This window comes from Vigna umbellata, chromosome 1 (genome assembly GCF_029865625.1).
Source record: "Vigna umbellata cultivar VRB3 chromosome 1, Vumbellata_1.0, whole genome shotgun sequence".
NCBI classification, from domain to species: Eukaryota; Viridiplantae; Streptophyta; class Magnoliopsida; order Fabales; family Fabaceae; genus Vigna; species Vigna umbellata.
The window spans coordinates 84522752-84547085 of NC_142165.1; the positions used below are offsets into that span (position 1 = coordinate 84522752).

At 30.4% G+C, this 24334-nt stretch overlaps 1 protein-coding gene and 1 pseudogene across 2 annotated transcripts; one reads left to right on the forward strand and one right to left on the reverse strand.

Annotated features, from left to right (window-relative positions):
* Positions 1–1730: 1730 nt before the first annotated feature.
* LOC124822032 (pectin acetylesterase 8-like) lies at positions 1731–6059 on the reverse strand. 2 transcript variants are annotated; one of them, XM_047293986.2, is made up of 13 exons: positions 5904–6059; positions 5009–5162; positions 4820–4902; positions 4451–4580; positions 4276–4355; positions 4063–4149; positions 3857–3981; positions 3707–3767; positions 3485–3538; positions 3330–3407; positions 2673–2778; positions 2273–2418; positions 1731–2152 (listed from the first exon to the last, which is right to left on the reverse strand). In XM_047293986.2, exons 2-13 carry the CDS (start codon positions 5127–5129, stop codon positions 2024–2026), a joined length of 1200 nt encoding a protein of 399 aa, XP_047149942.1. In that variant the 5' UTR covers positions 5130–5162; positions 5904–6059; the 3' UTR covers positions 1731–2023. The 2 variants fall into 2 exon arrangements, with proteins under 2 accessions (XP_047149942.1, XP_087960629.1); XM_088104503.1 differs by having other exon boundaries at positions 1731–2418.
* A 5666-nt stretch (positions 6060–11725) lies between these two features.
* On the forward strand, positions 11726–13812 carry LOC148206646 (protein ANTAGONIST OF LIKE HETEROCHROMATIN PROTEIN 1-like; annotated as a pseudogene).
* The last annotated feature ends 10522 nt before the right edge of the window (positions 13813–24334 follow it).

The following is a 24334-nucleotide window of genomic DNA, read 5'->3' on the forward strand; positions in this document are numbered from 1 at the left end:
CTTGATGGGTACTTCTTATGAACTTGTATCACTTGAAATTTAGTTTATTTGTCTAAGTTTGGTGTTGTTGGATGCTCTTCTAAGTTTAGGAATGATTGTTTCAAATTGTTTAAGCATACTTGTATAATTGGATCTGGTACACTTGATGGGTACAAGGAGATTAAAAAATCTATATTTATTTATTGGATCTCTCATGAATCAAAGTTAATATCTTTATTATTTTATTACGTGTGAAAGTCATATTTATTAATTTATAAAATAGTTTTCTAGAATGAATTTAAAAATTAAAAAGAACTATTCTAACTTATAACCCATACCTAATAAAATATTAATATAAAACTTCATTAGGAAAAAAAAATCAAAATTTCCTATCTCGTTAAACACATATTTCACTTTGATTAAACCAAATCTCTTTAATCTTAGATGCTTGAAATTTTATTATCTTAATACTTTCAATGTTTTCTCATATAGGGCAAGGTAATGATTTAACAAAAAAATTATATTCATATTAAGAAATATATTTTAAATCTAACTCAACATCATAAAATCAACTTATAAATTGATATTTGTAGTCATTTATATATTGTAAACTCATATTATGTTTAGTTGATGTGAGACCTCCAACACACTATCTTACGGCAAGGAATATACACTTCGAGCATTAAACTAGACACTAATAGGTGGTCCGACAATGAATGGAATAATAAGCTCAACAAATAACAAATATCGCTAGAATAGATTTTAACTTATGTTCTGATACTATATTATATTAAGAAGTAGACTTTAAACCTATTTCAATCTCACTAAATCGACCATGTTAAGTAGACTTTAAACCTAATTTAATTCCATTAAATTCACTTACAAAGTGAAGTTTACACACTTATATATTGTAAACTCACATTATATATTATATATAATGGATGTGAAATCTCTAACCCATAACCTTATCTCTTATATATCATAATTATCAAATTCATAGTTTCTTTAAAAATAATGACTTCGTTAAAATAATAGTGATTAATTACTATATTAGTAGTATTACCTAAAATTAGTAATTGATAATACTCAATAAGACTATTTAATATTTATTAACTTTGTTTAATGACATGACAAACTACCAATCATTATTAGTTGTTTATTACAATAGCAAACGTGTCATCGTAAATAATATATATATATATATATATATATATATATATATATATATATATATATATATATATATATATATATATATATATATATATCGTATAGAAATAATTGGAAAAAGAAAATAGGATCAACGGGCCTAGGAATGTAGTCGAACTTTTGGATTTAATAAAAGTCACAATAGAAGAGCATAAGCAAAGTATAATTATATAAAAAAAAAAACGGTATAACCTTGTATAAGAGGTATTTTCAAATCTTGTTTTTGTACTTTTTCTTTGTGATGCTTGCTATAAATCAAAAGCTCCTTTACTTGGAAAAGAAAAATCCATTTCTGGACCTCTCTAACATATTGATTTCTTTGAATCTTGTAAAACATTGCAATAAGAACAATTATATTTTACTCAAGACAAATTATAGTTTGAGATTTTGTTGTAAGGAATTTTCCTATACAATGGTTTAAAGTTAAATGATTAGTTTCTATTTTTCTACTATATTTTATTTAACTTTTTCTATTTTATTGATTATAATAACATTGATAAATGAAGTACAGATTTAATATGTAACAGCATTTGACAAAGATGTTAAATTCAATCATGATAAAATTTTCTCACTAAGTATTGTTATCTTATTCGCTCAATACTTTTCTCTTGAGTTGCTACAACACCAGTAAAGTAGACACAAGTAAAAAAGCACAGAATGTGCCATTTGACTAAGATTACAGAAATTACAACATTAAAGATTGAGGGCACCCAGTGCACAATCTCAGGGTAATGGTGGCCTTTTCTTATTTTGCAAACTATGAAACTTGGAAACCGTAAACTCTCATACAATAACCATTTAACTAATAGTTGTTTATAGGAATGATGGAAGAAATCTATATTCCAGGGTGGTCTTTTAGATCAGAAACAAGGTTCTGACAAGTGGGGTTGCAAGGATAGTTGCAATCTATTTGATCGAAAGAACCTCGACCATAAAACCAGTCCCCTACTGCTTTTGCAATTGTCTGCACAATGTCATGCATACAAGTTAGTTTTTCAACTGCATAAAGAAGCAAGTAATCATAATAACAACACACACAAATGCTTATATTCGACGAATGGAAGAAAATAATGCAGCATCTTACTGTATTGGCAAGATGTGGTGAGTCACTTTTAAACCATGTTTCCTGTGATTCTGTTTGACAGTGATCAAAGCAAGAGTCTATAAACATTCCTCTAGATGAAGAGTCTCCAACCACACTCACTGCCTTCTCGAATTCCTTCTTGAAGCCTGAAAATCACAAGATTTTACTTTCACTCAAATGGCAGAAGAATGTAAACGAGAATTACCATTCTAAATGTTTTTAGTTTTTTTTTTCATATCAATGTTCTTCATTTTGAACAAAGTACATACATCAAGTGGTGATAATAAAGGCATGACAAATTTTAGAATGTTTTCAAGGATTGATTAGAACACAGTGAAATTCTTTCATGTGTTACACACTTTTTATTACACAGAAGTTGTTAAGAACAGAATCTGTTCACCTTGCACTATACTTAGTTGATCATGTGAGCATTTGCTTAAATCAAGCTTGCAGCTATGCCAACTGTCACTTGGATCAGCAGCGCCAGGTGCCAAGATGTTCCGAATCTGAATCAAAGCAATATCTTGAGGATCAGAAAAAGAAAAAGACTAGAAGGATATCTCCACTTTTAAAGAGCAATAAGTGGTTAAAACATCCAATGAGAACACCTTTGACACGAGTTAGTAAGCTTATTTTCAGTTGGAAAATATGATTATACTTTCATCCACTTAGATTTCGGTGTTCTCTTTTGAAAACAGAAGATTCATATGAAGAGATTATGCTGAGTTATTTTGGCTCAATTTCTGATCTAAACTAATTTACTTTGCTTGAAGCAATTCATCCTTAGTTAAATAAGAAACTGTAAAAATCCTGCACTTAGAATTATGGATTCATATATAGAGTCTATGATCCTCAAGTTCTGAAAAAAAAAATCCTTAAATGAGAAATTTGTGAAAAGCTAACTCATACTGTGATAATTTCTTTACCATCTTGTTATATATCCGTCAATTGATGAAAGAATAGAACAAGGCTTAAGAAGTTTATTGTATGGACAATATATTCTAAAAGAACAATCTGAAAACAAACTGAAACTTCTTGAGCATGAGAGTAATCTAACCTGCCATGAGTCATAGGCTGAATTTACAATGAAGATTGGGGTACTGATATGTGATAGCACATATTCTGGGAAAAAGCACTACATGACATTCAGAAGCATTAGTAACACCAAAGAAGTTGCCAACCTAAAAGGAAAACTACATGTCACAAACTTACCAGTCCTGGGCTGAGTTTTGAAGTGCAAGATGAGGGCAAATTCTTTGTCGAGCCCTAAAATAATACATAAAAACCGCTCAGTCTCTGCTTAAGAAAACTTTAGCCATTAGAAAGTAACTTTCAAATGAAAAGTGGGAAAACTTCAGTAGCAGTCTTGGTGTTAGACACTGCATATGTAAGTAAGTTTTTTCCTCATATAATTAAAAGAGAAAAGGCACTTACATGTGTCGACACAACTTTACTGTAATAGTCTTCAATGAAACGTGTTCCTGAGATATCCTCTCTGTTGTAGAATACATTAAATCATTTAATGATCTAAGGAACTATAAAAAGTAAGGAAGAACCAAGTAAAAGAAAATTAGAGGATCATACACATTGATAAAAAAACCAGCATCTGGAACACATTTTACATTAGCTCCAGAAGGTAACAGAGATTTAAAATTGTCACAGTGTAATATGGTAGTCAATCCTCCAGCTGAACAGCCGGAGAGAATAGCCTGCAGGTTCAAGTTTCAATTTGTGAAAGAAAAAACATTCAGGAGGAAGAAAAAAAGTGCCAAATCATCAATGTCTCGTACATTTTCAGCCTTGTCCATTCCTTTTGCTAATAAATCATCCATTACAGCTGAAAAAATCCTTGCTCCTCTGAAGTACAATTTGTTTGTCTGATATGTAGATCAAATTACACAAATCTCATCAGAAAGAAAATTGGAAGAATTAAAATTTACCAACCCTCCTAACAGTTTACTCTGAATTTAATTCCACATTCCTTTGAATTCTACAAAACTTACTGGATCAACTTCTTCCACATCACCAGTGAACGATGACCCATCACAGTACCTAATCTTGACTCTATTCCAGTTGTAGAAATCTGAAATTTATAGCATACATGAAAAAGCTTAGCGAAATAATTAGTTCATAACTAGTATGAAGAAGCAATATACACAAATTAGTGGACAACAATACCAGGATTATACTCTCGCTCGTTGCCTAAAATTCCAGAAAAGTAAAGATCCTCAACCATTTGGTTAGATGAACCTAAGCGAGTGTCCTTACGGCCAAGGCAATCGTCGGCATCTTTGCACCATCCTCCTCCCTAAAATAATTTGTGGTGATGAACATCATTATCATGAAAGGAAAATTTCCATGGTTTGTCCAAAACCAAGAAAAAAACAACTAACAAATATGGCATTTAAGATTTACACAAGAGATGAAATATTTGTGTTGTACTCCTACACATAATACACATGTAAGAAATACTAAAAACGACTAAGGAATTTTTCCATGAGTTAGTAAAACAAAAATTTTGGTGCCAGGTTGCTGAAAGGGACATACCTCCATGTGGACAATCCAGTTGTTAACCCCTTCTCCAGCTCCCTTATCAAAGTGGTAAGCCGGGGGACTTCCATCCAAACAAACTGCACCACATGTTAATCTTCAATTCTCAACTATTATATAAATATTGCTAAAAATTGTGACACTGGAGTATTAAAGTTTCATAAGATGACAAATAAAATTCCTCACCAGCTCCTTTCGACAGTGCATTTTCGACCAAAGTCAGTGGAACCAAAGATCCTTCTGCCTTAAGCAGTAGCAGTACACAGGCTACAAGATTTAACCAGTGGATCATTCTTCCACTCTCCATTCAGCAAAATCCAACCAAAAGAAAAAGGTAAACCTGTGCATGGAAAACAAGGTTCACGGAGACGCCTATGTAAAAGAATCAATATGGTATATAAATAATTCACATAAAGCCAAAAAAATTTTGCTGGCCAAAAAGAATAATAAGAACTTCGCTGAAATATATATTTCATTAACTACTGTGCAGAACCTTTAAGAGAGAGGAACGAATGTCCATTTCAAAACGTGTACTGACCGTTATGCAGACACAAAAAGAAAGACAAAATATACCAAAAGAAAGAAAGAAAAAGGACGAAGGAAACTGAGATCGTAGAATGAAAATTATGGGCAAGAAGATAAAGAACTTGTTTTCTTGTTGGAAAAGGTAGATGAAATATTTCAAGTCCATTCCACAAAAATAGACTTAAGCACTCTTTCGTCTGTTTAATACCAGAAAGATAAAAGTGTTTCGATAAATTAGCCCAGAAAATGAAACCTCCAATGTTTATGCAAGTTAAATAACGTACTACAATGGCCCAGAAACTGGCGTGCATTACTAGTTTTAAATATGTCATAACATCACAAAACCAAGCATAAACCTGCATTCATTATAGCCCAGAAACAAAATTCTTCTCCCATTCCAACACTACCTATGTTAACAACTATAGAGCTAAATTCAATAACTTTATGCATTCCCCGGCCCAAAAATAAAAAACCGAACCTTCTTCCAACCCCACAAAAAGAAATGAGGAGAAGAGAGAAGGGAAAAAAAGAGTAAGAATATGGGGAGAATGAAGACCTGAAAAGGAGGAAAGGTGGTGTGGTATGAAGTGAGTGAGTGAGTGAAACTGAGCTGAGGGTGGTGGCTTATAAAATGGTGGACGGGGAGACATAATTGGTGACTTGCTGAGATAGGCAATGGTTAAGGAGATTTGGGAAAGATGCATTTTTGGGAGGGTGAGTGGAAAATTGGTATGAGAGGGCGTGGAGGGAGATTGTGGTTTTGGATTTTCGTTTCTGGGGCCACTGTATGTGATTTGTGACTCTCAACGCTCTTCTGAGGAAAGGGACACAGAAACAATACATTGGTTGTCAACTTTCATCGGTTGTGAACCCAAGACCCAACACTCGTACCCACGATAAATTGTCATGACCAGGTGCTTCTCAACCTTCATTCATCTCGTGTAACTGGATTAACATGTTGGTCTAACGAGAACTTTCTTAAAAAAAATACAATAAAATAAGATATAGTCTAATAATGTAAAATTAGATACAATAAAATTATATATAAGTCTATAAATTCAAGAAGTTCTTAACGAAATCAGCCACCAGCTTTGTGACAAAGTTAAAAAAAAAAGAAGACAGACTTGCTCTAACTTTTTTATTACTTCGGAATAGAAACTTATACATAAATTAATTTTAAATATTTTAAAAAATATTCAGTTATGTTCTAAACATTATCTAATCGTAATAGAGTATGTATTTACTATATGATAATATGTTAACCTCATCGTGAAAACATTAATCATATTGGATTGTTATATTTTTTTATTAATTATTTCTGATTTGATTTGATTTTTTAAAAATGTTGTAATTTTATATAACAGTATACTAATTCATCATCCTTCTCACGTCTTGTTTTGACTAGGACAATTAGTGGTATGGTCACTATCCATAGGCAGAAAGAAACTACTAAAAAAAGTATATAAAAATTGAATTTAATAACTACAACTAGTTTGGTTCGAAACAGTAAAATATTTTGTAAATTTATATTTATTCGAAAAGTGATTAAAGCATAAATTGTATCAAGTGTTATATGGTTATAATTTTATATAAAAGATAAATTTATCAATTCAAATATCAAATAATATTGTACATTATCGTAGCTATTTATGTTATACTTTATTAAAACTTAGCAAATAGTTTATATTTTAATAAATTTTAAAAGCATATATTACATTGATTTTGACTTATATAAATGAAACATTAAATGATTTTAAATATAAAAGTTTGTCAACATAATTTGAGTAAAATGAAACTGAATCCAATATATATAGAATTTAGTGAAAGTTATATATAAAGTATCGAAACTTATTATTATATTCTATTTCTTCAAATTATAACATCCAATTTAGTAAATTATAACATTCTATTAAAGTAAAGGAGTAGAAATCACTGAACTGAATCTGGTTTTTCTTTAACAAAATATTTTGCATGTAAGAATTAAAATCTCTGATAACATGTTTAAAGAATCCAAATATACAGCTTTTTGAGCGACTTTGATGCCTTGTATGTCAGTTGAACGACTTAGGGTATGTTTGGTTTAAAGTTAATAAATTATCTATTCATTGTTGTTACAAAATTGTGATTTCCTCTATTTTTTATTTCCTATCAATCAGAAGATGGAGAATCACTTTTTTTTCTCCATTTCAAATATCCAAACGTATAGATTGGTGTACGCTTGTTGGCGTAGGTCGTGGAGGCTATAAAATTGAGGCTAGAAATGTTTATTATTAGGTATTCATAGATTCTGACTTTGAAAATTAGTTCTTAAACCCGAGAGCAACGCCAACGTTGCCCATTACCAGGGTGGAGCATTATGGGAGTCGGACGTGTCTTATAATTCTGTATATTATAATGGAAATTTATAAAATTAAATTAAGTATATTTTTATTTTTATTTTTATAAAATATATCTTTATTATTAAATACAATAAAAAATTAAATTATTAGGATTTTTTTATTTTTTATATCTTATTTTTTTATGTTTTTAAAGAAAAAAATTTAAGGCAAATTCACCCTTGTACTTCCATTTCTTATTGTTTTATTCTATAAGAAAAAATATATATATATCTCTTGTTTTATTGGATAGTAAAATATTACTTTCATAATATAATATTTATTTTTTAATTTTATGAGTTTTTGTACAGTAATTTTTTTATGAATGTAAGAAGAAAAATTAATTATTGTGTTTTTTTCATAACTAATTTTTAAATCTGATAGTTTTGGTTTTAAATCTTGATTTTTTTAAAAATTGGAATATTAATGAAGAATAAAAGAATATATTTATTTTTAAAAGTGATAAAAAAAATTGTACATGTGAATATTAAACCATGGTAAATTCAACTTTTTCACTTATTATAAAATTTATATTAATGGTCCAATTGTTTAATCAGAGAAACCTCAAGGTTGAAAGAATATTAATTTTTTATAACATAATCTAAGAAAATATATTTAAATATGAGAATATCTAATTAGTCAAAAAGATTATTTAAAATGAGGTTTATATGAAATATATGTCCACTAAGTCAAGAGAGCGTCCAGTGAGAACATCCCTGAAAATCTAAGTTTTTAATTTGAGAATTGCATCTAGCGCCCACAAGTCTATAAGCTTGTTGACTTTGGTATACGAGTCTCGCCCAACGAAAGTCAAGGCCACTGTCCAAGTGGTGTCCAAGAGTGTTGCAGGGCTGCTTAACGCGGTGTATCAAAAACTTGAAATTCCTTTATAAGTTTTAATTCTTCAAATTGACTTTTCCTAAACTATCTATTCACAAACTAAGGTTTATAAGATTATAATATAACTTTGTTTTAGTTTAAGAAGTACCAATTTCATCAATAAAAAATTTCATAGAGAAATCCTTATCAACAAACAAAACCTCTGGTTTCAAAGTAAAAAATAATATCAATTAAAAGAGGCTCACTCATTTTTAAAGCTATTATGCAACCTTAAACATATTACACATCTCAAGCATACATACTCATCATTGCAATTCAACACCAAATCACTTTCATCAAAATAGATCAATTTTTAGTTCAAAATTCAATTTCACATCAATTCACATTTAAACTTTTTAAATAACTAACTTTCCTTACCTGATTTGTGAGCACAAAACACAATTTCATTAATTTGTAAACACTTTTAATCATAAAGAAGGTAATATTTTCACAAAGAAAACTCAAATTAATAATGTGATCATACTCTAACCATCATAATTGAATAAAAAATTATTTAAAACATTGAAATGACACATGTAACTCCTTAATCTCACACATACATCATAAAAATAAAAAATAAAAGACTCTAAAGATTTATTTATTTGAAAAATTCTTAGGTAAAATAATATACTTTGTCACTAATGTCGTGTTCGCATGAACGGATGACACTGTTCATGCGAAATTGTGAGCGATGAATTCAGTACGGTGTGATGTTCGTTTGAGAGGATTATGAGGGATCCGCGATGATGGATTTAGAGGATTCATCGAATTTTCGTCACCCGCGTATAGGAAGAGATTTGCGCGGATTGTAAGCGAAAAGTCATGTGTGCCCTCGTCCTATTTGCTAAATTTCATCCCTGTATATCAATTTACCATTTACAACCGATTCCCTAGCACAGTGCAGTAACCAGAACCAATTTGAAGGGGTTAATATTAAAAAATTTGATAACATCAGGCTTTTACCTTTACTACTGTACATGCACAAGAGTGCTTGGGTTGGCGTGGTGGCGTGCTTATAGAAATATTCCTGAGCTTTCCTCAGCTGATGTTACCTTGTTTCATACAGCCATTCAACAGCAAAGATTCCTGCAGCTAGACACAGTGAAAGTGCAGTATGGATATGAAAGCGCCATTGACCAGAAGACGGGCTTCATATATGTGGTTGTTAGTGGGTAGGTCATTTTATTTATTGAGTGATCAGAAGCATAATATATTGGTTGCTAGTGTTGAAAGCTGTGTGCGAAGGGAGACTTGTTGGTTGTTTTGCTGAGACGAAGAAGACAAAGTGGTGAGGTTAGTAAGATAGTGTGATGTATTTCCAAGCACATATTGTTGGTTTTCATTTGCAGGGTTGTAGACGGGGAGGAAGAAGGACGTTGTGCGTGTTGATGGCATGAAGAAGCTGCGAGTTGAAGATGAAGATGAATCTACGTGTTTGAGAGGCGAAGAAGACGATGAACAGTAGGAATAGGGTGGCTTAATCGGTTACAAAAGAAGGACGTTGTGCGTGTTGATGGCATGAAGAAGCTGTGGGTTGAAGATGAAGATGAATCCGCGTGTTTGAGAGGCGAAGAAGACGATGAACAGTAGGAAGAGGGTGGCATAATCGGTTACAGCAAAGACGTATGCGGTTATAGTGGTATGAAGTTATGCGGTTACAGTCGTATTTGGTTCCCTCAAAGGGGTATCCGGTTACACGGCAAGGAAAATTTTTGCAAATTTGGTTACGGGGAGGGGTGAGTGGTTGTGTGTGCTGAACAGAAGCATTGTAATCGGTCTTCTTCGTAGGCAATGAGAAGGTTTCGGTGGAGGCTGTTATGGAGGACGTGGTGAAGGTGGTGGAGGCCATATGAGAGATAAGAAGGTGGAGAATGAAGCAACGATCTGATGAGAAACGAAGGTGGAGAAGGAAGCAAGAGAATGCGGATGAGGAGTGAAACATGTGTAGTCCATGCAGAGGAGTGGCTGGTGGTGGCTGAATAACGATGACCTCTGACAGTGCGTTTGTGATGCAAGTGTTGACTGGTTGGACGTATCGTGATCGTGGTGGACGTACGTGCGTGAAGGTGGTGGAGATTGGCAACGTCGTGGAGCGGTGTGAGCTACGAAAGGTGGTGGAGGTTCATCAACACCATCATTGTGTGTACTTGGTATTGTATTGGTGTTTTGTTTTTGTTTGTTGAAAATGAAAGCAAATGCTCATGACTTGGATAGTTTAAGTATGAGTTCTTAACCACTTTTTGTACACTTTTTATACAGTTGCATTGGTAGGAAAGACGTGGTTGTGTGGTTGGTTGTGAAAGTGGGGGAATATGGTGCATCAGGGGAGAAAAGTGGTACATTTGAAAATGTAACATTCAAACTTATTTTCAATCTTGTGCAAGCATTGAAAAATGAGGTTCTTATCTAATCAACTGATATATTTATGTTCGCAGGTTAGGTTTGTTTAAGAGTGATTTTGTAAATTGAGAATTGAACGTAGCATCTACATAAGGACAAATTAGTTACGTGATTGGACGAAAAATCCTAGTGCCCGTCATTTGTGGAAATTTTTTGCTTAATCTAGCTTGAAGTGTGCATACGTGTTGAAGGTCTTCAAGAGGTAAGTGTTCTAAAGTTAAGTTGGCTATAATATATATATATATATATATATGAATCATGGAATCAGTGGTGGTTATTTGTAGCTTGACGGGGTTCAATATATGAATGGAATGTATTATGTTGATTTATATTTCTATGTTATTTAATATATGAATGTATAATTATTTTAAATAAGAATTTGATTTGTTATATGTATATGTATGTAGTTGATAATAAAGATATGAAATGTTGTTGTTTTGTTAGGTTATTTACTGTTGTTTATTTATAATGTTAGTTGAATGTATTAATGTATATATGAATTATGTTTAATGAATATATGAATGCATGATTTTGATTATAGTATGTGTAATTGTTTAAGTAAACCTAGATGGAAGAATATATAGATTTATCATATTTGGACCGCGAAGATATAGATGATGATGTGGTTAGTGTAGACTTCAATATTATCGCAATGATACGTCAACAATTACAAATAACCACTTCATTGGTTGCACTAATAATGTTATGCATTGTAGCACACGCGTTGAGTATCTTGAAAATGTACTCCAGTGATTCGAGTAGTGTAAGCAATTACCTACCAGACAGAGATCGTCGTAGGGAGCAATTAATGTCATATCTTGTGCATACTAATCGGTGCCGCGACATTATTAGGATGGGTCCAGAGGCATTTATTCATCTTTGTGAGAGACTAAGATCAACTGGGTTAATTAAGGACGTCATTCAGTCGACAGTGGAGCAACAAGTTGCTCAATATCTTCATATAATTGACCATAATGTTAAGAATCGAAGTGTCATATTTTTCTTTCATCGATCTGGTTCGACGGTTAGCAGACACTTTCACAATGTCTTGGATGCTATCTTAACTTTGGAATCTGAATTTCTAATTCAACCCTCAGGAAATGAGGTTCATCCATATGTCTTGAACAACAATCGATTTTACCCGTACTTTAAGGTACTCATTTGAACATATTTGTAGATGTTATTTGATCAAAAGATGATAAGAAATTTTGATTAATATGATGACTTCTTATTTTTATGTTTAGGATTGTTTAGGGGCCATAGACGGTACTCATGTTCGGGTAAATGTGCCAAGATGTGAAGCTCTGAGATTTCGAGGAAGAAAAGATTGGCCAACTCAAAATGTGTTTGCGGCGTGTGATTTTGACATGAAATTCACATACGTTCTTGCTGGGTAGGAAGGCACTGCATCTGATTCAAGAATTTTAAAAAATGTTCTTGATCGAGATGATGCGTTGGTTATCCCCGAAGGTTAGTGTGTCCATTGCGATGTTGAAGATTTTATTTAGTAGTGACTAATTACGTGTATATGTGCAAAATTATAGGAAAATACTACCTCGGTGATGCTGGATTTATGTTGAAAAGCACAGTTTTAACTCCATATAGAGGTGTAAGATATCGCCTTAAAGAATATACACGTAGAGGACCACAAAATCCACGGGAGTTGTTTAATCATAGACATTCATCGTTGAGAAATGTTATTGAAAGAACATTTGGTGTTTTGAAAAAACGATTCCTTATCATTGCAAGTGGCACTGAACCACACTATGGATTGGAGACAATGACAGACATTATATTAGCTTGTTGTATCTTACACAACTTCCTTCGTGGCGTGGATAACGATGACTCATTACTTGATGAAGTTGATAATGAGTTGAATGAAAGGGAACACCATAATGTTTCATCATCTCAAGTTAGAGAATAGGACCATAGGATTGGTAGTAGTATCAGGGATTCTATAGCAGATCATATGTGGCGAGATTATCAAAACTCGTAGTTATTGTATTTTATTGTGTTGTATGAGTATTTGATGTTATGGGTATGACAAGTTAAATTATATATAAAGGATGTTTAATGTTAACTTCTTACAATTTTTATGAAATAGGTATAAAATGAACAGAGGTAAGGCAGCCGCCATTGAGTCCTCTAGTCCTACTAGAGAATTCATGAAGTGGGCAGAGGACATGGACGCACGTCTTCTACACTCTATGATTGAGGAAGCACGAATCGGTAATAGGGTTGACGAAAGTTGGACATCACAAGCATATAGTAACATAGTTGATCATCTTCATAGCTTTGGGTATTTCGCAATTACGAAAAATAATGTTAAAAATCGTCAGAAAGTATTGAAAGATAAATGGCGTGAGGTACATGACCTGTTTTCTGGATTGAGTGGATTTGCGTGGAACCTGGTTAGTATGACCTTTCATGTTGAGGACGAAGTTTGGATGGACCTGATTCAGGTATTTTTAAAAATATTAAGATGTTGTGGATCTTTATAATACATAATATGAACTAGTGTGTTTGTTCTATTTGTTGTTTCAGTCGAGGCCAACTGCCGCAAAGTGGAGAGTTAATAGTATGAAACACTACGATTTAATGGTGGAGTTATGGGCTGCTGATCGAGCTATTGGGAGTGGTGTTCGGATCGCTCGTCAAGCACGTCGACAGTGGGTTGGGCCTCGTGTTAGTGTTGATTTGAATCAAAATATTGAGTACATTCCAGAACAGCCTGAGTGGACGGGGTATAGAGACCCAACTCCACCATCACCTCCTCCATCTGTGGATGAATATAGTCCAGGACAGACTTAATCTGTGCCTTCCGTCCCATCCGGTGGAACTTCATCCTCACGAGGCTCGAAAAGGAAGGCACCTATGGTCGATGTAATTGATTCTCAATTTGATAAGTTGACGACCAGCCTCGATGGTTTCGCAAATGTCCTAAGCTCATCAAATGTACATTTTGGTGTAATTTCTGATGCAGTCGTGCGTCAAGTCTCAGCAATGAAAGATAGAAATCAAATACTACGTTCTCGAACGGAGATCCTTCGTCGCACCCCGAATTACACATATACAGAGGCGGACATTTATGAAATGTTGAGTGTTATGAACATTGCTGATGAAAATTTGCTAGAGCAATGTTATGATTTCTTATGTGGAAACCCCACATGTACAAAGAGGTTGATGGGACTTCCACCACACAAGCGGTGGAATAAATTATGTAAAATGATCTCGGGAGGTGACTGTTAGGAAGTCTTATCTGACTAGTTGTATGACTATTATATTCAATAATGTATCTGTGATGTAATGATGACTTATTGATTTTCCATCCATCTTGAATTTTTAAGTTATGGTTATGGTTACGATGTTATGGTTTGTCCTTCCTTGTTATTATTTTCAAATATAAATAATTTCAAATAACTTACTTTGTTATTGTTTTCATCATTTCCTTTGTTGAAGAAATTGTCAAATGACCTCATCATCAACCAAAAGGCCAACAAAAAGTCGTAAAGGAAAAGAAACTCTCACTGAGGTAGAAGATGCAGCCCATGTCAGACCATCTGTAGAGGAACAATTAGATCAACGTCGTTTCTTCACTCACAACCATCAAATGGAAAACTATGCAGCTGATTTCTATACAAGGACTATTGTTGGTCCAAAAATAATGAATTTTGAATCATTTGTCGGTTCAGGGTTATTTTTCCAAAATCATCTTCTATTTCAAGGGGTGGTCGAATTTCTTACATTGTAGGGACCCTACTATCCGGATTTAATCAAAGTTTTTTATTCAAATCTGAAGATTTCTGGAAATGGATATTTGCTCAGTGAGGTAAACAAGAGAAGAATAAGATTGAAACCTGTTGATTGGTTGAATGTAGCTAATATGAAGTATGAGGACCAAAAATTGTGTTTTTCAAATATCCTAGAGGACTTTCCATATGACCGGGAGATGGCATTAGCTACTATGGTTATACCATAAATGCAGGGTCACCGTGTTAAAACGGTTGGTTGTTTGAATATTAATGATAGACTTCTGCATTATGTTATTGTGCACATGTTGATTCCACGACCAGAGAATTTTGCTAAGTTATTGCAGGAAGATATCTTTATGATATGGGTGCTTAAAAATAATATAGCTATCAATTGGCCTCATCACATCATGCAGCATATGCTTAAATGCAAGACCAGTGACACACCCCTACCATACAGTGTCCTTATCACACAGATCATGCAATATTGTGGAGTTCATGTTGATGTCGATGCCAGCACTCATATTGGGACCCGACATCATATTTCAATTAATTCTTTGAAGATGTTGAATATTGTTAATGTCAACGGTGTTTGGCAACACGATGTCGGTGATGATGAAGAAGAAGAGCAACCAGACCATCATGACAACCATGTGCAACCTCCTCCACCTCTTTCAAATCCTAATATGATGACTCAAATGTGGGAAGGGGTACAAGACTTACAACACAGAATGCAGGGTATGGAACAAATGCAGGTGCGGGTTCAACGTATTGAAGATAACTTGGCAAACCTTTCCCTCGACATGAACCGCCAATTTGCTCACCTGAATCAGAATGTTAACTTGATTATTCTCCATTTAGATGATTGAGTTAATTTTTATTCCGATAATGTATTACATGAATTTTTTTTGCTTAAATTGACTTATGTATTTGAAATATTACATTACCTATTTTTCAATGTTATTATCTTTCACATCAGCTTTGCTAGTTTTATTTATTGTGAGCCTGCTCATCTGCAAATTAGATGGACTCTCCAATCATTGATGAACTGCAAAAACAAATTAACCAATCAAGAAGATTATGTGCTGCTCTTGAACGACATACACAGGCCATGAAGCGTCGAATATCCCTGGAATGCTAGGATTCAATAATCTAATCCAACTACAGAAGAAATTGAAAACTTATTACGGACTATGAACATTGAAGATCATAATTTATTCAGACAGTGCTTCGACGTTTTATGTGCGCATCCATCCCATACAAGACGTCTAATAGGGATGCCAATACAATATCGTTTCAATGCATGGCAACGATACCTTACTGAAGCAACGTCATCATGAACTATTACAAATATATTTGTATGTTTAAATGTTGCCACTTTTTTTAGGACATGTAATATTATAACTTCCTTTAATTATTTGTTTGTTTAAAATTAATCATTCTCACTTCCGTAACAAATAAATTGATACTACTTGATAGTAAATTATATTACAAACAAATACTACATTTAAAAATAAATTCATTTTACTACATTATAATTTTTATAATTTTTAAAAATTAATTTTATAAATTATTTATAATTTTTGTCTCTTTATAAACATTTTACAATTAAATATAACATTAATAAATAACATTTTATATTACTTTAATAACTAGAGGCATTTTGGTAATCTTTAGTTTCTACCAATTACACTAATTTTTTAAATTTATCACATCAATCAAATTCTACACTAATTCTCATAAACTTTACTTCCAAATCCACTCTCAATTACCCACAAATCCACTCAAAAAAATAACTACAAATCCATTCAAATCATCTTCTCAAATCATCTTCCCCAAATACACCCACAAAAGTCTTATGGTGTATTTCAATCTTCGTGTATATATATATATATATATATATATGTATGTATGTATGTATCTTCAAATGTATATGAACACAGCCTTAGAGAAATTACACTTATAAAACATATTTATTGACATATAAACTAAAATAAATAAACTGGCCTTGTATAATTCTAACTATTCATGTATTACTTAGTAAAGCATTCTATATAAATAGAAAGTATTAATCTAAACCAAGTCTCTTTTTCCTCTTCCAAAAACACGTTGTCCGACACAAACAGATTGCATTGGAAAATGAAATTAGCATTAAACAAACTTACACTGTCTTATTCTTAAAGACATCGAAGTGTGTGCCTAGCAGCCCCGTGATCTCAGTAACTGTTTGTTACATACATACCAGTCTAACCCATAACTTTTCCAAGGAATTAATGATAATTTAGTCATTAATTAAAACAAACCTTAAAATACACATTTAATAAATGTATATTTTGAAGTTTAATACTTTTGAGTTTCCTAAGCTAAAAAATTTCAAGTAACTCTTTTACTTATTTTTTTTAATTTGATCTTTAATTTTTAAATATTAAAACAATTAGGTAATTATCATTAGTTATATACTAATACACCTTTAAAAAAAGTGTCATATGTCGTAGTTTTTAAAAAAAATTATTTCGTCTTGTGTCAAACTATATTTATTTTTTATTTTTTTAAATGTCGTGTATCAAACTAACATTGTACCACATGACAATGATAGTATCGTACGACACTAATAATGTCACATATAATTGCATTAGTCTTAGTGTAGTTCTTGTATTTTTATTGTCTCAATTTCGTCCTTGTATTTTTATTTTGTTTCAATTTAGTCTTAATTTTAAAAATTAAACAATTTTGTTTCTTCCCAAATTAAACAAAATTTAATTTACATATAAATCTTAACAAATACTTTTATTAAAATTGATATTTTTACTAAATATTTTTAACCATATTAATTTTATTTATATTTAATTAATTATATAAATGTTAATTATGTTTTTTAAATATACCTATAAGGATTTAAAAAAATAGTGACATGACATGATGGTGTAAGTTGCATAGTCCAATTAAATTACACTAGTAAATTGCACTAGTAGTTATTTATAACTGTATAGCTAACTGTATAGCATTGTCACTTAAATTATTTAGGTTGGTTTTGCATTAAATTGAACTTTGATGTCATGATTATTGGATGGTTTTGTTGAGCTATTTTCTTCATTATGTTGATTGGAGTATTTATAACGTAACTCTTATAAAGAAACGAGATTTGATAAAATAGATGGTTTATGTTTGGTATGTTTCAAATTGCTTCATTAGTGTACTAAGATATTTTTGAAAAAGAATGAGCCTATATGACATAAGAAAACTTTAAAATAATTTAGATATATCTAATGATTTCGATATTAAACACACTAAAACCCTTATATGTCTGCTATAATCCCGAGCAGTACCATATAATTGTTAGGCACTAAGTGGAGAGTTCAAATAAGCGAGTTCCAGTATTCTAGGATGTTGCGTGGTACCCTAAGATCGTTGGACACTCAAAAATCCGTGATTCCAGTAGTCCAGAGTGTTGGGCACCACTCTAGGATTGTTGGGCGCTTATAAGTCAATGAGCTTTGGGGATTCTAGCGTTGGACGTAGGGTTTTGGGCGCCAACATGATTTTATTACTGAGCATAAAATCATGATTCTTGCTTCATTGGATTGAGCTGAAATTTTGACAACTAATCTTAGACACATGAATCTTTACTTTGACCATTAGGATCTTTGATTTGAGATTTGTTGTTAAATAAATGTATTTCACAATTTTGATATAATTAATGAAAATATTATAATTGAATATTATACCAATACAATAAAAATAAATAATGAATTATTGACATTTAATTTGAAATGAATAATATGTGATTGATGCTACTGAAATTAGTTTGGACTAATATATATATATATATATATATATATATATATATATATATATATATATATATATATATATTCAGACGAGGTAAAAAAAAAGGGGAGTGGGGTTGACCTCAATTTAACAGAAACAAAAAGGTTGAAGATTTTATTTCGATTGTAAGAAAATCGCAATAGTAAACAAAAAAAACTGGGGTTCTTTACAGAAGTTCTACAAGTAACCACTGCCATAGACCTTATCAGATTTTAAATAATTATTTAATTTTAAGATTCTATGATAGTGGTTCTTGGGTGATGTATGTTTCAATGTCATCAAATTTATTGCCTTCATAAGTGAGTTGGAGATCAATATGAACTCATAAACATCATTGAACCACATATTGTTACTGTAGATAAATTATTTTTATATAAAAAATGGTTCATAGACTTAAATCACCTGCAATGCAACCGAATGAGGGTAATATTCAACTATTCTTTTCCTTATACAAGTTCCACGAAATCTTGTCTATACAATGGGATGTCAGTGTCTCCCCCAAATACACTAGAATCTCATGTAACCCTCATTAGTTTATTTGCAATGATGTCACTAAGTTTGTGTAATACACTAAAAGGGTCATCTTTAAATAAATGAATTTTTTGGGTGTAAAACTTCCCTCTCCACGCTTTTCATTCAAAGGGTCGACAACATTTCATCTAAAGAGTCAGCTACATTTCATTCAACAGTAACAACAATTCTATAAAACTCTTATCGATTCATCTATTCGTATTATAAAATTGTCACCTAGACTTTTTATGCTTCAATTTCATTAAAACGAAAACGTAATAGAGGAGGTAAAAAGTGTACTAAACGCAATTGAATCAAAATAAAGAAACTAAAATACAACTTTTAAAAGATACAAAAGCTACTAAAAGGATAGAGAAAAAGAAAACTTGTTAAAAACAGATATTGAATTAAAAATTGTTGAATATTTAATAGATATGTAATTTTAATAAAATGACTACAAAAAAATCACACATTTAAGAAGTGACTAGACCTATTTTATTCATTTCCCACTGACATACTAGGCATCCAATAACATTCAAAACATAGCTATAGAATCTGATGTATAGTTAAAGAAAATTATCAAATATTTAAATGAAATAAATTACTTTTTTTTATTCACATCCAAATATGGTTTTCCTTTTATTCACCAAACGTAATCAAAAGTTTGGCTTTCAATCTAATCTAAAGAAGAGAAATAAATTATAGTTGGTAAAGGAACACTTTCTCTTCTGTTTATTAGTTATCATTTCAGAAAATAGCAACATTCATTCTCTCTCTATATATAATTAATTGTTTTTTTTTTTAAGTTTTGTTTGAAGGATAAGTGAGAGTTGTTCCATCTTAGTTTATGTTAATATAATAGATAAACGTAAGTTATTTCCTACAACCACTGTTTTGAAGATATTAAAAGTGATCGAAGTGGACAAATATATTTTAGAACTAAAAAGAGATTATTTTGGGTGATTAAGTTGGTATTAATTGTTTTGAGATGATTTGATTTCTTTTCCCTTTTTAATCTCTTGGTAAGAAGAAAAATCATTAGTAACTACCATAGAAAGAAGGAAAAAGGTCTTGGAGCTCAAAAAGGAAGACTATAGGAAAGTGAAACCATGAAAACAAATTTTAACGGATTATTGTGATGGATGAACCTAAATGCTTGAAGGTGCGTAAACTCGCAAAACATGTATGATGGATTTTTGTTTTGTGTTTTAGTGTAAAGTGCAACATAGTAATTCTTAGTATTTGATTTAGTTGAGAAGTAGTGTTGTTTTGGTTAGCACATCATTCGTAACCACCCTTTATAAATAAAACGTATCGTGCTACATAATGCACACTTTATAAATATGTGGTTGTTATCATTAGTAAATCAGAAATTATAAGGTGAGAGCTTACGTCGTAATTAATGTCTGGTGGTTTGGACAATATTATAAAACTGCACCAGTAAAAAAATATGTTATATCAAAATATATCTATCACTTCACTGTTTTACTTTAGGTTAAACTAGTTAACTAATTTAATATTTTTAATTAATATATATGAGTTGAAACCAATCACATTTTAGGTAACCTGTTTAGTATGATTCATACCACCAAAAATAAATTAGGTATATAATGTATGATGCATAACCGAAATTCTTGACATTTACATTTGGGTCTCATATTTAGATAGGTGAGTAATTAGGTAATTAAATATTAACAAATATAAGATAATTTGGACATACTATTCAAACTTGTGTAGGTAAAAATTTATCAAACTATGTTAAGATCTCAAATATACATGTTCTTTATGAATTATATAGTCATTGTTTCACTTATACTTCACCTAATTTAAACGTCAATATATATATATATAGACAACTCTTCTCACTAAGAAAGAAAGCATCTCAACTCCATATAAAAGAACATTCCAACCAAAGAGAAAATATGTTTAAAGATATACCATTTTATCATTGCCCGTTTAAAATAAATTTGTTAGAAACATGTAAAAGTATAAGCACAATAGCAAACAAAATAATGTACTCACATTCTTTTGAATACATTTTTTAACTATAAATTAATTAAAAATTATAAAATATGTTATAAGTATTAAATAAAATGTAAATATTCCAATTTTCTAATTTTTTTAAAAATTTATATTAATAAATATTTATTTAAAGGTTAACAGAAAATACATTAATTTATAGCATTTCTCAACAATTAATCAAGTGTATATATATATATATATATATATATATATATATATATATATATATATATATATATGGTGAAAAACAGACTTAACTTTTACTCAGGTTGCTATAATAGTCATTCTATAATGTTGCTGTAAAAATATTAATTCAAAGAGGCAATCAGCAACAAATCCATTGAATTTAATGCATTTTAAAAGAAAATCAAGCTAAAAATCATAATTTTAATAAAGGATATCTGCATCCCGTATTTTACTTAAAAATATTATATTGATTGAAACTTAAATAAAAAATTATAAAAATTTAAAATTAAAGTCTTAAAATATAAAATTAGAAAAAAAATTATACAAATAATTTTTTAAAATATTATAAGAGAAATGAGCGTCCTTTTTCCTAAAGAGTTAAAGAGATACAAGTATCGTTTTATTAAACATTTAAGAAAATAAGTGTCGACTTTGAATTTAGAGAAAATACCTAAATAGGTAAAATGCAATTTTTCCTTTAAATTTACATATTTTATTAAAAAATTTAGGAAAACTAAAAGGCATAAAGCATAAAAGACAATTTACTCTAAAATAAAAGAACTATTTTTTTTTAATTTATTAATTATTTTCTTATCAACATATAAAAAGTCACGTCCGAATTATTAGAGAAGAAGAAATTTAAGCCATTTTCCATACTGACATTTTATATTTTAATAGACAAAATTAATTTTTTATATTCATAACAAATTTTGTAATTTGCTAAGAACTTAATATTTACTATTTGATTTTTGTAATTCAAAATTGTTATATATGCAGTCATGAGAATGTTTGAAATAAGTTTTTTAGGATCTGTAGTTTTTTCTTTACATTTGATTGTTGAGTTTATTAAGTCTCTTAGTAGTCTTTGTTTATGGTAATTAAAGTGGTTATTTTTATTATATTTATCTACATGATTTGGAAATGAGAAATTATTATAAATTTTAAAATTCAATTGCTTTTACTTATGCTATTTTTTTTTTTAAAATTAAGGAGTTATTACATGTAGCAAGGAATAAATCTAAGAGACAGGTAAGTAATTAACATAGTCTCTCATTTTTCTTTTTATGTTTTCTTTTATGTTGAAACTTTTTTAATATTCAAACAAAGAATAATGGGATGATTTCATTTACAAACATAATATATGAAAAGTTATATCTATTAATTAGCTTAAGATAAATACCAATGGTAGTTAGGAATTGTTTTGATTTAACTTCATACACTAATAATTTTAGAGGGAGTCAGAATGAATATCTAAATGATTTTTTTTAGCTTTTAAGAGTGTATATTTCTATTTATGTTGATTTTATGAAAATAATTTATGTTTTAGAACATGTTTAGAATGAAGACTTTTGGAGGCTTTTGTTAGAAAATAATTATATTTTAATTTATCGTGATTTCTTGAATCAAATAATTTTTAAAATCTTAGAAAAACATATGCATTTTTATAAAATAATGGTTGACGTGATATTTAATTAGTAAACACAAGTAGTTGAGATGTTAAAGCTTGTTGATAATTAGACAACAGATAGAAAAGTACGTAATCCTTCTATTCCAAAGCTTTGAGTCACAACTTCATTTTCCTTCCATTAACCTCTTAGACTTCGTTGCATTTCCCACTTTAACACTACAACTCATACCAACATGATGAAGTTCCATTATGCCTTTGACCTGTAAGACAAAATCACCACATAACTTTGACTCTTTTTAGCGACTAAGTTAGTCCTTACTAATCAATTGAAAAAAGCTCTTTTTAAACCTGAAAGCAAAACTGTCCTAAACTTAGAATCTTGATTTTGAACCATAATTAAAGTAAAGACGACTTTAAGTTCACATTAATGATTTGTTTTTAAAGATTTCCAAAGAAACAAAAGGACATATATATGTAAAACGATAAATTATTTAAGAATTCATGTTTCATTTTGATATGTACACTTGGAAGCCATGTAGGAGAGAAATATGTGTTCTGATCTTAAATATTCAGAAGTTACTTATACGAAAAAAATTCATTAAAAGTTAGATTTTCACATATTTGCAAGTTATTTGATAAAACTCAAATCTCAGATATCTACAACTCACATATAGAATAAAATCAATTAAATATCACTTCTTTTGCATCAAAAACACTCCGTCTAAATCCAATAATAACATAAATAATTATGAAATAAAATGTTAGTGAATGTCTAAATGCTAATGTGTATTTAGAAGATAATTTATTTTCATAAATAATTTAAAATATTCGGTAACAAAATTGCTTATGAGGATGTGCTTTAATGGTCTATGCTTAACACTGATCAAAGTTGCATGTGATATCATCATGAACGAATAATCGAAACTTTTGGAATCAATGTACCCTAAATTAATTGGTATATTCGAGCATATATAGTTAAATCTTTGGACCACGGTGCTAATTGATTGTCTCATAAGATAATTATCTACTATATTGTTTTCCGACGCAAAATTCTTTCTTTCCACAACAGTGATCAGAATAGCAAGTTATTCACTCATAAAGTAAAAGGTACGAGAAGAAAAAGGTAACAAAAAAATTATTAGGAAGTGAATTTAATTTATCTTAACAAATTCGAAAGTGAAAAATTTCCTTATATTTTATATATCGGACTTATGTTTGGTTGATGCCAAATCTTAAATTTACTCTGTCAAACTGAAATATATATACATAATATGTGAAACTAGATATTCATGATGCCTTAATAGTAATTCAACAGCGAATGATATATAGTAAAGCCAACAAACATTACTACAATAAACTTTATTATCATATTAAGAAATAAATTTAATTAGCCTACCACGTTATCATAAAACTAGTATGTAAAATAAAACCTATCCTCACTGTATTATCTTTGATTTTATCTCTAGTTAAACTTACATATAAAAGTGAGAGAAAAATGTTGAGTTTAATTCACAAATTAAACTTATGTTTAGGTTGATGTTATTAATATTTTCAAATTGACATTTCTTGGTGGTTTTTACATTTTGCTATTTTGCTTATGTGGTTGTATGTTTGAGTTTATGTTGGTGAG